Below are 17,419 nucleotides of genomic sequence, written 5' to 3'. Positions count from 1 at the left end.
GGAGACCAGAACTTCATCACCAACTTCTTAGAAGTTTACATATACATAAAATCTTCAGTTGGTAAAAATGTATCCCAATGGTTTCCAAAAATATGAGTAGGAAGAACATTCTCATGGTTTGAATTAGAAATCTCTAAATAATATCACCTCGCAGAGCCTATGGCACACAAAAGCCCCTCAAATATTTGTCAAATGAGTAAATGGACATCAAAAAGTTTGCTTCCTGTTACTACAACTGCTTGAAAGGAAACTACATAAAAAGGAAAAAATACTTATAATGATACTGTAAAAATATCCTTAAATGAGAGAATTGTAAAGCGCTTAGAAAAGTGTCTAGAACCACAGGAAGCCCTAAATAAGTATTTGTCATTAGTTATCCTGTAAACTTCGTTATGGAAAAATTGTTCTAGAACAATTCTTGTAGATGCATAAGTATATAAGCCATCACCATCGCTGGTAAAAAGAACTTAGATATATGTATGCACTACTAGTGAGAATGTAGTTGCAGCATCTTCATAACTGGAAGAAAGCCTATCCTACAAGTTTAACAACCAATGTTTTATAATGAAGGCTAACTCAGTAAGACATTAATGTACAAGAAATGTGAATTAATAACCTTATGACTTATCCTATCACAATAAATTAATCCCTATAATCCAATGTGTCTTCTATCCATTCTATTTATATAATTCAGAACTTCATAAAGAACTATTAGTAAAATTCATGTTAGCTTATATCTAAGAAATGCAATCAAGAAGAAAATATCAAAATCCCAGTTGATAGCTACAAAAGTTTTCCTTTGTATTGAAGCAGATTATTACAGGAGACTGCTAAAAAATGTTTGAGATTTACTTTCTTACACTTTGACTACTGACCACAACAGAGATGAAATGACTGATGTAGTTTGAAAATTCTGTGAGGATTAAATCAGACTATATTCTTCATATTGTCTAAGGAAGTAAGCTTTAGGCTGTGCAAAGTACCCTGAACTTTCAGGAGCCAAAGAACAACAACTGCTGCAATGAAACATCACAGTAGTTAGGGTGAAGGTGGTTGCCTTCTATAATGAAACTTGCTAGAATACTTATTTACTGACATTATCAAAGTCAACTCTATTTCTTTGTTTGACTTACGGCAGTGGAGCTTTTGAGAAGGCATACAGATTTTTAAAATAAGAAGCTACTTTAAACACAGGAGGGAGATTCTCCATCTCAAGGAAATTCAGTTAAGTCTCTTATAAAGCTTACTAGAATGATCCGCTAGTTTACAAAATTATAATACAAAATGCATTCATGATATATAACAAGGAAAAAGGTCTGCTGTATAGTCTGTGTTACATAGAGGTGATAAGCTATACCATAAATGCTAAATAATGTGATCAAACAATTTGCAAATGACATAATCACAATTGCATTAAGGACTGTGGCAAGTACCATATAGTCTAATCAACATGATCAACAAAAGCAAAATCAAAAGCTTCATACACAACCCAAGGCAGGCTTACAGCAGTGAGCCCCTTAAAACTGTGGATAAGTCAAGCAGCAGAGATGAGTCCTAGCTATAATTACGCTATATTTTTACTTTTCATTTGAAATAATTGATTAATGGCTAAAAAATAATAAGAGGTTTTTTTTTAAAGTAGCAGTTTTATTTTTTGTAGTATTAAATAACAAACTAAACCAATCACTGTCCAAAAAGGAACAGCTAAGGCAGAGAAATACCAGGAAAATTTAAAATCCATTTTCTGAACTATTACATAATCTGTGAAGGCAAATAAATTAGATTCCTATACAGTAAAATAGTTAAAGTATCTTTATCCTCATTTTGATTATTAGAAATAAAATCTAAATGGGGACTTCGTTTTTTCTTTTAGTTAATCCAGCATCATCTTCACATGGTTTTAGCACTTTCACCAAGGAAATGCCTAATTTAATGAAGTATTTTTCTAATATTATAAAACTAACCCAAAGTATGTATTTTGCAAATAAATTTTAAAAGTCCTTTTGAAAAAAAAGAAACAAAATCTCTATACCTAAACAAAAAAGACAAAAGTAACCATGAAGCTAATTTAAAATGCTACTATCAGAAATATACATGGAAAAGTTACTTTTACAAGATTTTGAAGCAGAAAAGAAGTGAAGGGTGAAGCATATTGGTTTTCCTTCTTAAAACACTATTTCTGAGTAGAAGAAAATCATTCTAAAAAAGGTTCCTTTTCTTTTTCACTTAATTAGGTTAGAGGAACTATGAGAGATATGAAATAGGCAGCAGATAAACAAAGAAAATGAGGACTTTCTCATCTTCCCCAACTAAAGCACTATTAAAAAAACAAATACTATTTACATAATTTTCTTCCTTTTCATTAGTGTTCAAAGTTATAAGTTGTCACTGACATAATGAAATGATTAAGACATTAAAATTATAACTCCATACTGTCTAAAAGTGATAGTTTCTTGCAATATTAACTTTAAAACTCATTCAAAATAAGTAATCACAGAAGAAATGTTAGATTATACTGGTGCCTATGGTAAAACAGCCTAGTTTATTTTGTTTGAATGAATAGGATATGCTTATAAAACAAGTGGATCATCATATGGCAATATTAGATCCTTCTAAGAAATGTCCAAGAGAAAAAGTATATATACCTGATTTATGTTTTAAATGTCAAAATCAATCTGATAGTTACAGTTATAGTTACAGTATTAAATGAAAGATTTAAGTTTTACTTGCAATTCACACATTACTAGATATATGTGTTACCTCAACAATATCCGAGTTGGTTCTGCTTTCATGAGGTTCATTATATTCTGTATACTTGAGAAGAACTTTGTCCATATCAGTGCTGGCATACTGAAACAGTTTGTTAGAGCTGTTGAAAATGATGAGTGCTATTTCACAGTCACAGAGCACACTAAGTTCATAGGCCTTCTTCATTAATCCAAACTTTCTCTTTGTAAAAGTGACCTAAACAATTAAAAAAAAGTATATTTTTATTAAAAGTATTAGTAGGCTTGAATATAGGCTATCTGATGATGAGGCTTCTTTCCAATACTGAGCCAGGTTTCAAAGATAGAAAAGGTTCCTAGCCTCATGTTCCACATGAGCCTCACCTTCCCCCATTTTGCTACAGTCCTACATTTACCTTATATCCAAGGGCTCTGAAAAGTGGTCTCCTGGGGAGGCATTCCCTTATCCCTGATTGCCACTCCATTATGGAAGGCAAACAACCAGAAAAGGAAGCAGCTGACCAATGGTCTCTTCTTATTCAGCTTGAAAGTGTTACCATAGAAACCTTAAATCCCACCTAGGTAATCCAGTATCACTCAGACTTTAATCCCTAAACAACTAAGTACACCCACTAATTTAACTCATATTTCTTCTTCCTCTCATTCCTTTCTATTGCACCCACTGAAATTTACAGTCTAGGATCAGCAAATTCCCCAAAGTTCTCAAATTCTTGTTTAACTATTGCTTTCTCTAAAGCGCAAACTATTACCCAAAGTCCTCTCAAATAGAGACCAAAATTTTTTGGCTTGTTTTAAATATTTACATCATTTATACTCAAGACCTTAAAAGATAAGTCCTTTTTGTTCCCTATTCTCTCTTCCAAACTATTTTTCCTTTCTCCTTCAAAAACTTCTGATATTTCAAAGCCCATACTATAAAATTATACCACCCAATAACCCACCTTGAGGTAAGTAAGCGTTATCCTTGATCTCTCCAGTTATAACAAGGGATAGGGAAAGAGGGTGTATAGGAACTCTGTACTTTCTGTTCATTGTTGCTATGAATCTAAAACTGCTCTAAAAAATAAAGTCTATTAAAAATGGTATTTTAAAAGTTGATAAAAATGTACTTTCAAGTAACTTTTGGAACTGTGAAACAACATAAATAAAGCTCAGCAATCTCTTTCCCCTTTGATATCTACCATGTTTTTCTTCGTGTTTTGTCTAAGTATAGGCCTAGACTTAAAATAAATAATTGTAGTAGCTACTGAAGAAGCAGAACATCTTCAGTATGATGGAAAGCAATTGTTTCTACCACAAATTTTTTTCACAGGCATAAAATTAATTTAATGTCCTCTTATATTAAAGGTATAACATATACACAAAATATATATAAAACAGAAGCAACAAAGAAAATGCATTTCACATGTACAATTCAAAGATGTTTATGCATTATTCAATCTGTTCCATTTTCTGTGTAGAATGATAAAAATCAAAAGGTGGTAGAATAGTTCAATAGTTTACACTAATTTAGGCAAGGTATTTGTTTTATTCCTTCTGGTAACACCAAATGCATTTAACATCTACACATCTTGGCATTTAATGTTCTTAAAGTCTTATATTTCCTGTATATTTCTCTAGTATACAAAGTACAATACTCCACATATTATATGACCACTCAAACATTCTGTCAGCAAGTAAACAGTAAAAATAGAGTTGACAGAAGGTTTTTTAAATTTAAACCTTCATTTAACGAGAAAATTTAGCCAATGAAATCTAGTCTGTTTATGGTGTGTGTATATATATGTATATGTAAATTTACATATATATGTAAATTGTGCCAAACATCCAAATCACCTTTTATGAATTATCTTTGAAAACTGGCCTATATTTCATACTTTAAAATTCTCAATGTGAAGCAAATTACAAGTAAAAGATATCAACATCTGTTGAAGTATTTGTTTTTACAAACAAATTTTAGGAACAAACAGATTTCAGGAACAAACAAAAAGAAAATGGAATATAAGGGGGGAAAGCAATGAGAAGATACTGTCTATAACTTAATATGAGTATTCTGCCTAGAAGATTAGATAACAAAATATAACAAGTCACAAAGCAGGAAAAAGCAGACTCTAAATTTTAGTGTTTTCAATTTGAAAGTAGTTTTCGGCTATCATACTGACATTTTCCTTCCAGACATTAGCTTTATAAGATATCTAAAAGTCAGTAAAAGCCACTTAATTAGTACAACATTAATTAGTAATATTGTAATACAGCCATATTTCAATTCATAAATTCCATGTGACACAGGTAACCTAACCTAAAATTAGGCTAGAGAATACTAACTACATAATTACAATTCAATATTCAATTTTACTATTCCAAGACAATTACTATTTTTAAACCAAAGACTTTAATTACATCCAAATGATGTAAATTCTCTATATTAAGTTCAAAAGCAATCACAAAATTTAGTTTTTAATTCAAAATGGAAGAATAATGTCATGTTTGCTCTTCTCTATCCCTCTAAAAATACTGACATGTATGCACATACATAAGAATAAAAAAGAGACCAGGTTTTCTTCAAGGAAAAAGAATCCCAAACCATGAATTTTCATCTGTCAAATCTGATGAAATTTAGATAAAAATGAAGGTGGATTCAGAAAATTTACAGGGATTTCTTCACAAAAATGGCAATGTAAGAGTCCTGGGAAGGTCCAGCCAAAGATTCTCTGATTAGTGCTAGAAGACTCAGAAGTGTGGGAAGCCCATGAAATAAATGGAGAATTAATTGATAAAGACCTTGTTTTAAACAGAATGCTGAGGGATATACAAATAAACAAACAAGAATGTCAAAGTTATTTTTGTTAGTTTGTACCTAATATCATTGCCAAAAATGTGAGCGAGAACAGAAAGACCTGAAAGCGGATAGAACTCAGAAAAAAGAAAAAAAAAAATCAAACCATTAACAGAGATTAAAGCCACAATAAGGAAATTCAAAGAATCAAAGCAAAATAAAACGAATAGAGAAAAGCTGTTGGGTATAGATGACAAATAATGAAGATACTAAAAAGTAAATATCTTCCAAGGAAAATTATTTATTAAAAAATAAAACATTGAAAGGCTACACCCTTCTCTTACAAATAATGATAAGGAATAATCAAAGTCATGGCATATTCTAGTTAAGTTATTGAATATCAAGGTCAAAGAAAGAATACTGTGTGCACCAAGGCAGGAAAAGTAAGTTACCCCAGAATTAATCTAGGGACAACTAAAGGTATTATGAATCGTAAGGAATAATGGAAAAAACTATGAGAAACCCCAGATGTTATGCTGGAATATGTATAGGGGCAGGGATGTGAAGGCTTGTAGCCTGGAGAAGAAAACCGCCAGTGGGACTGTTTGGGTTCACCTTATGCTTCTCACCTCCATTTCCTGGGACACTCAATGCCTGCCACCTCACAACAGGAACTGGCAGCCATGTGGTGCAGACAGATGTCCTCCAGGATAAAACCAAGGCAGCACAGAGGACAGGAGGACAGGAGTCGAAGCAAACAGGTAGGATTTGACTAAATTCTGGCAGTGAATTCCTAATCACTCTTACTCAAAACCTCTAAGGTTAGTGGATTATCATCTAGAGAAAGTCTCTTCTTCCAGTGTTTTTCTCCCTGAAGGGTTCAGTGTGAAGTTGCAATCTGAGGAGTTCTCTGAGGATATGGGGAGTGATATGCTTAACTATGACTTTTTGGATGCCTGGGCCCCCAACAAATTGAAATGTTCAACTAGGATGGTATAAACTAGTCCAAATACAGAAAAGACCAAAAGGAGTAAAAAATTGACTATACTGGTAAGTTAAGAGACATATCAAACTAGATTAAAAAAACAAAATTCAGCCAAATGCTACTATAAAAGACATACTTAAAGCATAAGGATATAGTAAGGTGGAAACTAAATGTAGGGAACTAGACCTATCAAGAAAATACTAACCAAAAGAAACGTGTAGCTACATAAAAGTGAGGTAAAGCAGATTTAAGACAAACATGCCTTACTTAGGATAGAGACAGTCAGTATGTATTCCAAAATTCCCCAAGAAGGTATAACAACTCTAAGTATGTATGAATCTAATGAAATAGTCCCAAAATATATAAAACAATATGTATTAAATTAATAAAATATAGAGAGAAACTGATTAATCCACTACTGTGATAAGTACAATTAGTATGTCTCAATGAACCAACCAAAAAAACAAAAAATCAAAGAATATAGAAGATATGAACACATAATGAAATTGGTTTTAAAAAGATACGAAGAATTGTGCAGCCAACAATTAAAGAATATGCATTTATTAATATTTAAGTCCACCTAGAACATTTAAAAAACCAAACATGATTTAGAAAATAAAGCAAGCCTTAACACTTTTTTTTTTTTAAGAGACAGAATCTCATTCTGTTGCCCAGGATGGAGTGCAATGGCACAATCATAGCTGTGACCTCAAATTCCTGGGCTCAAGTGATCCTCCTGCCTCAGCCTCCCAAGTAGCTAGGACTACAGGTGCCTGCCACTGGGCTCAGCTAATTCTTATTTTTTTGTGTGTACAGACAGGGGTCTCACTATGCTACCCAGGCTGGTCTCAAACTCCTGGCCTCAAGTGATACTCCTGCCTTGGCCTCCCAAAGTGCTAGGATTACAGATGTGAGCCACTGCACCTGGCTCCCTTAACACATTTTAAAGTGTTCACAATCTACCAGTAAAGGCAATGTAAACCACTATAAAACACTGTGATAAAGCCCTGTCATAAAAATGTTTACAAAGTGTTTTGGTAAAAACTGAAAAGATACTACCTGAAACAAAGACAACACATACAGAATTAATATTCAATATATATAAAGAACTTCTAAGGAGAAAAAAAAAAGATCAAACTGAGTATGGTGATACCTGTAATCTCAGCTACTCGGGAGGCTGAGGCAATAGGATCACTTTAGCCTGGGAGTTCAAGACCAGCCTGGGCAATATTATATATGAAATCCTGTCTCTAAAAAAATAAAATAAAGCATAAACAACCAAGCAGAAAATGGGAAAACCACAAAAATAATCTATGTTCACTTTTATAAGACCAGAAAATAAATAAAGTGAAAAAAGGAAGAAATACAGAAAAAAGAAAGAAGAGAGAGAAACAAAAGGCAGACAAGACAGAAACAAATGAAGGAAGGCAAAGTATATGGGGAAACAGGAATTCCCATACATTACTACAGTGTATCTGGTATAACCACTATGGAAAGCAATTTGAAAACATAATAAAGCTGATGATGGACAGACTTAATTCAGCAACTTCTTCTGAAAATACTTATCACAGAGAAACTTTTACCCATGTTACAGGGAGACATGTCCACAGATGTATACTGCAGGACCACCTATAACAGTAAAAAGCTGGAAACAACATAAATGTTGATATAAATATTAATGAATGAAGAATATTTATCCTACAACTAGTACTGAATGAAAGTTAGACAGATCTCAAAAACATGACACTGAGTGAAAAAGCAAGTTTACAAAACCATTATGTAAAATTTTAAAACTATGTTGAAATAATATTAAATATCTGCTGAAATATAAAGAATTAATATAAAGTAAATTCATGATAGCAATTACCTTTGGGAAGGAAAGAAGAATGAGGCAAGGGAAAATGATAAAGTCAGTAAATCTCTATTTTTTTCCTTTTAAAAATAAAAATATCTGTAGCAAATAAGTAAGAATTGACATATGCTACTTCTGGATAATGAATATAACAATCTTTGAAGTACTGTTCTCTGAATTCTATCTTTGGAAAAATAATTTTTTGACTGTTTTCATTTTTTTTTAAGTATATGAGGATGTCTGCTTCTATGTTAGAATTAGTTGTTGGAAGAAAACAGGACCCACTGAAACCAACTAGAAAAGGAGGATGAAATACAACAAATATCTGTTTATAAACATAAAGCGGCTAAAGCAAGAAAGACTCAAGATACGATTCTAGAGGGGTGAGAACCTTAAAGAGGTAAAATGGTATTCTGTAGCAGCTTTCTCTGTGCAGGTATTTGGTGATTCTGGATATAAAGAAACTAAGAAGGAGTTGAAGACACAAAATTGAAGACTCTAGGAACCAACACATTGCTCAGAAGGGAGGGGCAGAAACTGAAGTGGTCACACTGCCAGTTATTTCCTCAAAACGTGCCAAATTCTGAGGCTGTGAGAGGTAGGAGAGGAAGGGGGAAAGGGAAGGATGGAAACAAAAAGGAAAAGACAAGCAGAAAGCCTCAAAAAAGCATAGTAGAGTTTTCTATAATCTTCCTACCCAGAGAAGGTGAGGTTTTAAATTCAAGAAATGCCCAAAGGACTCAGCCTAGTGAACAGCCTTGGAGGGCTGCTCGTGAAGAACAGAGTGGACCAAAGAAGATGAAGCCTCACTAAAACTGCAATCTAGCCCATACTCAAGCCAAGCCCTAATTGGTCTAAGAATTCAGTATCTAATTTCAATGGTTAAGTAAGACGAAAGGGTAAACCATCTCAGATGGAAGGTAACATAAAATGAAATATCTACAATATCTTTTATATACAATGACAGCTAATAAACCACTAGATACATCAAAAGGCAGGATCATATTAAATATAATCAAAAACAAAGAGGAAAAAGGATCAGATATGGACCCACAAGTAACCCAGATATAGGAGTTACTATGGTTAGTATTTTTTAAAAATTGTGAAAAATATGAAAAAAATACATGAAAAAAAATGTGCCATTTCACCAAAGAACTGAAACCTATAAAAAAGAAAAATCAAAAAGAAAGTCTAGAATTGAAAATCTAATGCCAGAAATTAAGAACTTATTAGGTTGTTTTAACAGCTAATTTTAAAAAGCAGGATAAAAGATTACTAGAAATTAAAAACAAATTATTAGAAAAGAGGTCAAATATTATTAGAAAATATTCGAACTGAACCACAGTGAAAAAAAGAATAAAAAATACAAGAGGACAAGAATTTTAACAAATATATAGGGCATGGTTAAAAGGCCTACGTTACATGTAATTGGAATCCCAGAATAGAAAAAAATGGGTATAAGTAATATTAATATTTGAAGACACACCCTACCCCCTAGTAAGTCCATCATAGTAAAAATGCTTACTAACAAAGAAAAAGGAAAGGTCTTAAAAGCAACAAAAGAAACAAATTATTTAAAATAAAAAAAAGAACCAAAAGAAATGAATGGAAATTGGATAACTGTTTCAAAGCACTAAGAAAATATAAATATGTAATATTTATATTCCAACCTAGAATTCTAAAACCAATAAAAATAGCTTTCAAAATTAAGATATAATTAAACAATTAAAGATTCTATAAAGGATGTGAATGGACATTTCTCCAAAGAATATATACAAATGTCCAATGAGCACATGAAAAGATGTTCGACATCATTAGCCACCAGAGAAAAGCAAACCAAAACCACAAGCTACCAGTTCACACACACTAGTTCAAAAAGGCAAACAATAACAAGTATTGGCTAGAATATGGAAAACCTGAAATCCTCATACATTGCTGGTGGAATGTAAAATGGTACAGCTGCTCTGGTAGTCTGGTATTCTTCAAAATGTTAAACTCAGACTTACCATATGATCCAGCAATTCCAAACTACGCTTTTTTAATTTTTATTTTTTTGAGACAGACTCTCGCTTTGTTGCCCAGGCTACAGTGAGTGCCATGGCATCAGCCTATCTCTCCCAAGTAGCTGGGACTACAGGCATGCGCCACCATGCCCAGATAATTTCTATATAGAGAATTTCTATATATATTAGTTGGCCAATTAATTTCTTTGTATTTATAGTAGAGACGGGGTCTCGCTCTTGCTCAGGCTGGTTTCGAACTCCTGACCCTGAGCAATCTGCCCGCCTCAGCCTCCCAGAGTGCTAGGATTACAGGCGTGAGCCACCACGCCCGGCCTCAAACTACGCTTTTATATACTTACCAACAAATATGTAGGAAATAAAACTTGGGAGGAAAATGTAATATAGCTAAAAGAAAAAATCAAGCACCTAGGAATAAATATAACAAAAAATTGTTATACTTGTCCATTGGAAACTATCAAACATTATGGAGAGAATTAATGAAAATCAAATGGAAGGTAAATATATTTATGGATCACAAGACTTAATATTGTAAAGATTTCAATTCTCCCTAAAGAATCCTCCCTAGATCTACACATCCAGTGGGAAAAAAATCTAAATTCCAGTGAAGTTTTTTTGGTTTGCCTGCTTTCTCGGGTAAACATTGACACTTGGTCTCATTTGGAAATTAAGAAGGGTAAGAACAGCCAGCCAGTTATGCAGAAATACAATGGTAGAGAACCATACTACCAGATGTCAAATTATAGTAATTAAAATAGTATACAACTGAGTAAGAACATACAAATAATCAAATGGAACAAAATAGTCCAGAAATTGTCTTTTTTTCATTCATATATATATATATATATATATATATATATATATATATGTTTACTAGACTCATGACAAAGGCAACACTGTCATACAGTGGGGAAAGGATAGTTTTTGTAATAAATTATACTGGGTCAACTTAATATTCATATGGAAAATAATAAACCCTGAGCACTACACCTTAAACCATACACCAAAATAAATTCCAAATGGATAAAAGATCTAAAACATAAACTGTAAAACAAAAACACTTCTAGAAGAAAGCACAGGAGAGTATCTTTATGGCCTTGTGATAAGTAAAGATTTCTTAAATACAACACAAAAATTATTAGCCATAAAGGAAAGGGGAAAAAAAGGTAACCTGGACCCCATTAAAATAACATTGTTTAAAAAAAAGATTAAGAAAGTAAAAAGGCAAGCCAAAATGTGAGAGACATTTCTAATGCACATAATAGACAAAACACTCATCCAATGATATATAGAATATATATTAATAAGAAAAATGCAGGCAACCCATTAGGAAAAAATAGGAAAAGAAGTGAACGGGCAAATCAGAAAAGAAAATATCTAAACAGCCAAAAAAATATGAGAAGGTGAACAGCTTCATTAAGCATCATGGAAACTCAAGTTAATATTGTCCATATACCAGAATGGCTAAAATGAGAGAAAGACAATGCCCTATTTTGATTTGGAGCAATGGGCAAGCACAACCACTTTAAAAAACTTTTGTCAATTTCTGCTGATGATCACATGTATACCCCATGACTCAGCAATTGAACTCTTATATATACCCCTGTGTTCACATGTATCATATAAAAATATTCAAAACAGCATTCTTCATAATAGCACCGAAGTAGAAAATAATCCAAATGTCCATTTACAATAGAAAAAAGTAAATACATAGTGTTCCATTCATATAATAGAATATTAGACATCAATGAAAATGTACAAAATATGTTTACGTATATCGACATGCAACAACACTGGTGAATTTCAAAAACATAGTATTGTGGCAAAAGAACAAATACCATTCATGTAAGTACAACAACAACTGTATTTAATCCACAGTGTTAGAAGTCAGGTAAATGATTTTCCTTGAGGCAGAGAGATTAACAACCAGGAAACCAGACAAAGAATGCCTCTGGGGTGGTACACAGGGGTAGGCTGCACACATGGCCATACTGTTTTTGTAAAAGTTCACTGAACCACACACTTAGCATTTCTGAACTTTTCTTTACGTTATACCTTAATACAAAGTTTACTTTTTAAAAAAGTATATTAGACAAGGAAGGGCAAACACCAGGTTTCACCAGAAGCTATGAAGCACAAGTGAAATAAAATGAAGCAGCTCTCTTTAAGTGCATGATATTGTCACCCCTAAGAATTTTGTGCACTGTTCTAGTGACATGAAGTATAGTTTTTATCTGGCTAGCTCATACGTGTAATTCAAAAGTCTGTTTGCTATTATCTCCTCCAGTAACTGTTTCCTAAACTGTCCCACCAGGAGTTGGTGGTTTTTTTTCATAAACTCTCCCAGTACCTGAGCTTACTTCTATTTGGCACATATTGAAATCTCCTATGTATTTTTAATGGGTTCCCAAGACTTAACACAGTCCCTTGGATATAGTACATATTTGGATTTGGTTAAATAAATTACATCTTGTTTCTTCTACAAAGATACAGTTTTTCCCCTTCTATGCAAGAAATGAAACCTTTAACTCAGAATCCACAAATTCAAAAATCAGTAAAATTAAGATACCCTTTTAGTCTGTGACAAATTATGTCTGTGCCTAATCTAATCTGAAAAATAAATTGCCCAACTTCTTCTTCTATGTCTTTTATCCGATCTTTGCCGAAATTATCTGAAAGAGAAATTCAGATAGTCCTTGCCCCATCTGGCAGCTGGGCAAGAAGCTGACTCAGCAGGTAAATCTAATGTAAGAACAGGCTAATTCTAGTTGCTGAGCTACAGTGGCAGAATCCATCTTTTTAACAAGGTCATTTCCTCAACTAAAAAAGTTCCATTGCAGTCACCCACCAATTCCTAGCTCCTCTTTCCCTCTAAACATGTAGAATCCCTTCCACAGGCAGGTACAGTTTAGCTATGCCCAATTTAAACATGACTAACTATGGAATAATGAAGAGCTCATTATGTGCTGTGCTATTTGTCTGCTTTTACATTATTCCCTAATACACCCTACTTTATAATGTATGTATTCATGAAGCAGATACACATACCTCCCCTACATGTCACAATCCTTAAGATTTGTGAAGGGAAGATAACCTGCAGCCTTGCTTAGAATCATTTCTTTGGATGATTCCTATCAATCTTCCCTATTTTATTAATCTTCATAATGAATCATACTGTGTGGGCATTATACCTTTGCTAAGCAATCTTCAAGAGTTGAAACAAGAGCCCCCTCTTCAATTTAGTCTATGGGCAACTCTTATCACTCCCTCTAACTTCCCTACCAACTGTTCTGTTGAGTTTTGTTTCCAGTTAAATCTGCATTCAGGTGAGCTACTACTCAAACTTTGCAGAACAAATCTTCAGAGTTGTTCTGTTCCTGGTAAGTTTTCAGAAACAGCTGTTCTTGAAACTTCTGATAGGCCACCTTCCCAGAGACAGCATCTCTCCCTCCTGCACATTCTTTTAAAACTAGTTCATTTATGATATTCTATGAGGTTATTTTTCTTTCTTTCCTCTAAACCAAGGAGTTGGCATACTTTTTCTAAAAGGGCCAGAGAGTAAAGATTTTAAGCCTATGTGCCATAGTCTTAGTGGCGCAACTCAACTCTGTTGCTGTAATATGAAAGCAGCCATAGACAATGTGTCAATGAACAAGCATGGCACAGTCCTAATAAAATTTTATTTACAAAAACAGGCAGCCAGCTCATGGGCCATAGTTTGCCAACCCAGCTCTAAACACAACTTCTGGTCTCTTCATGTATCAGCATCATTATAATTAATCTGAATTTGTAAGGGTCTACTGACACTGGAACTGTAAATTAAGTTCAATATATTTTATCAATTAAAGCTAACATATATACATAAATGTCTTACGAATATTTGTGATAATCAGATAAGAAGTGTAAAAAAATTTTTTGTTATGTATTAACCAGAAAATTTAACCGACTAGAACACATTCACTGATAACTGTAGTTAACTTAGGTATTATCTAATTACGAAAATAGATGTGATAATTTTAAAATAATATATACACACAAATATCAAATCTATAGAAGACTAAATATCTTATGAAAAATCTACACAACGGATGGTGATGGTGGAATTACAGTGATTATACTTTTTTGCATATTTATGTTTTCTATTATACCTGTAATAAGAAAAAAGTTTTTTTAACACAATTAAAAGATACAATTTTATGACTGTTAGAATTTTTCATTTAGTCTGCAACTAAAAACATTTAGAATTGAAATTAAATTTAAGAAAAATCCAACCATTCTATCCTGTTCTTTTTTTAAAAAAAATGTATCAATTAAACAAATTAAAATTTCATTTACCTGTCGGTTCCTTTCATCCATTATGCGTGTGATTTGTATTTTCTTCCGCCCCATTTTCAGGCACCTTTCCTTCCTTATCTCCTTATATTTCAAATATTTAATTCAAAAGTTAATTTTCTTCAATACCACCCTAATGCATCGTACACAGCTTCTATTATTTCAGCTTCTAGTCCAAGGGCTACAGCTGAAATTTTCTGTAAGATCTAAAAGAAAACACAAATTAGAAAATTTAAGTTCTATGTTTGCAAAACATAAAAATGTTATACAAATTTCAAGTCTGCTTTTATGCTACACACAGACAGCATTATTAAATTTCTGGTTATACAAAATTAATAAATAAATTAAAGTCTTATTAATTTTATTTTCAAATATCTCTTAAACCTCTTTGTGCCTCTAGTGCTGGCTAAACTAATGTAATTATAACATTTAAGGTTTAAACTAATGCAAGTATAACATTTGATGTTCTATAATAATAGCAACAAGAGCCAACACTTATTGAGATTTTTCTATGTACTTTCCTAAGTATGGACATGTCTTAACTCATTCAATTCTAACTGCAATCTATAATTATCATCTCCATTTTATAAACAGGAATACTAAGACACAGAAAAATTAAGTAATATGCTCAAGGTCGCACAGTTAGTAGAGGGCAGAGCCTGAGATATAAACTCAGGAAGTCTGGCTCCAGAACTTCTCTTCTTGAACATTACAGAATATCTTTAAAAGCTTCTGAAGATCACCATGCCAAACGATGACTATCTCCAATGCCCCAATTTGCCTTTACAAATTCTTCTTGCAAATTGCTCTAGCCAAATTACAATTTGTCAATTCACAAAGACACTATATATAATACTTTCATAATAATATGCATTTAAAGAAAATACCATTCCTTTGGCTATTCTTTTTTTTTTTTTTTGAGACAGAGTCTCACTTTGTTGCCCAGGCTAGAGTGAGTGCCATGGCATCGCCTAGCTCACAGCAACCTCAAACTCCTAGGCTCAGGCAATCCTACTGCCTCAGCCTCCCGAGTAGCTGAGACTACAGGCATGCACCACCATGCCCAGCTAATGTTTTTCTATATATATTAGTTGGCCAATTAATTTCTTTCTATTTATAGTAGAGATGGGGTCTTGCTATTGCTCAGGCTGGTTTCGAACTCCTAACCTTGAGCAATCCTCCTGCCTTGGCCTCCCAGAGTGCTAAGGTTACAGGCCTGAGCCGTGCCCAACCCTCCTTTGGCTATTTAACGAATACCTACTTATCTAACAGAATGACTAGAAATGACTAGTTTGTCATGCTCTAAATGATGGTTGTATCATTTAAAAACCTAGGGCCTTCAAAACTTACATAATAAAAATAACTGTTTACAGAGGAATGGGGAACAAATGCTAGAACACTCACAATAATAAATTCCCAAGGGAATTTTACTGAAGTCTTTTAAATACTATACATATATAGCTATAAAACTTCAATAGTACTATGCAAATCCAGTGTTTGATTAAATCTGGCTTTTGGTCAAAAGCAATGAGCCTTTCATTTCTTATCATTACCAGCACTATCACCAGTACAGCATTTATCTATCTTTTCTCATAACCTATTAAATGATCACCTACTTGCAATTAATGTACTTCCAAACACTGAACTATATAGAGGATAAAATGATCAAGACAAAAAAAAGACATGATTCCTAATCTAAGCAGAGTTCAGAGTCTGGTAGAGGAAATAGACATGTCATTAATCTGACCTACACTTAGGAGTCAGGAAAGACTTCCCTGAGGATGTGCCTCATACTCCAAACTGAGTATGAGGCAATACATGCTAGGCAGAGAATAGCATGTACAAAAGCCTCATGATAAAACAGAGCAGGAAACATTTGAGGAACTGAATGATGGCTAGTCACCAGTGGGACCCAATCAAATAAGCAACTGTGTTTCCTCAACACATTACATTATAAACAATAGAGACTGGCTTACTCTAAATCAAGTTCCCTAACAGATCACATTGTACTCCCAATATAAAAACTTGCACTGAGCCGGGCGCGGTGGCTCACGCCTGTAATCCTAGCACTCTGGGAGGCTGAGGCGGGCGGATTGCTCGAGGTCAGGAGTTCGAAACCAGCCTGAGCAAGAGCGAGACCCCGTCTCTACTATAAATAGAAAGAAATTAATTGGACAACTAATATATATATAAAATTAGCCGGGCATGGTGGCGCATGCCTGTAGTCCCAGCTACTCGGGAGGCTGAGGCAGAAGGATCGCTTGAGCCCAGGAGTTTGAGGTTGCTGTGAGCTAGGCTGACGCCACGGCACTCACTCTAGCCTGGTCAATAAGCGAGACTCTGTCTCAAAAAAAAAAAAAAAAACTTGCACTGTAGTAGGCAATATATTCATACGTTTCACTACAGAGATATTAGCGCTAAGGAATGCAAGATCTGCTAACACCTGTAAGATATATACACTGTACTACTTTAATGTAATCTGAAAAATACTGAATTCTAGAACATATCTGGACATTTGCATTTAACAATGGTGGAATAGGTTGCTTCAAACCAATCAAACAACTAGAAAAGCAAAATAAAAGGTAATCTGTTTTATACCACTAGAAAACTTTCAAGAGAGTGAGAATCTGCCAGGCTGAGATGTGGAAGAAACAGGAGAGACCAGTGTTTAGACTCATTTTCTGCCTGTAGATTCCAAAACTGCTG

General features: G+C 33.6%; 1 protein-coding gene across 17 annotated transcripts in view; it reads right to left on the bottom strand.

The window, feature by feature from the left end:
• The window catches only part of MEF2A (myocyte enhancer factor 2A), a 140,483-nt gene that overhangs the window by 57,214 nt on the left and 65,850 nt on the right, over positions 1-17,419 (bottom strand). For 16 of the 17 annotated variants that reach the window (XM_076004805.1, XM_076004804.1, XM_012764543.2 and 13 more), the window contains 2 exons: positions 14,717-14,919; positions 2,761-2,964 (listed from right to left, as the gene is read on the bottom strand). In XM_076004805.1, coding sequence (XP_075860920.1) covers positions 2,761-2,964; positions 14,717-14,770 — 258 coding nt within the window. In that variant the 5' untranslated portion in view covers positions 14,771-14,919. Of the gene's footprint in view, positions 1-2,760; positions 2,965-7,661; positions 7,759-14,716; positions 14,920-17,419 lie in introns of all 17 variants that reach the window. The other variant, XM_076004809.1, reaches the window with a different exon arrangement.

Source organism: Microcebus murinus, chromosome 7 (genome assembly GCF_040939455.1).
Source record: "Microcebus murinus isolate Inina chromosome 7, M.murinus_Inina_mat1.0, whole genome shotgun sequence".
Lineage (NCBI taxonomy): Eukaryota > Metazoa > Chordata > Mammalia > Primates > Cheirogaleidae > Microcebus > Microcebus murinus.
This window is presented reverse-complemented; position numbering and strand designations above follow the sequence as displayed.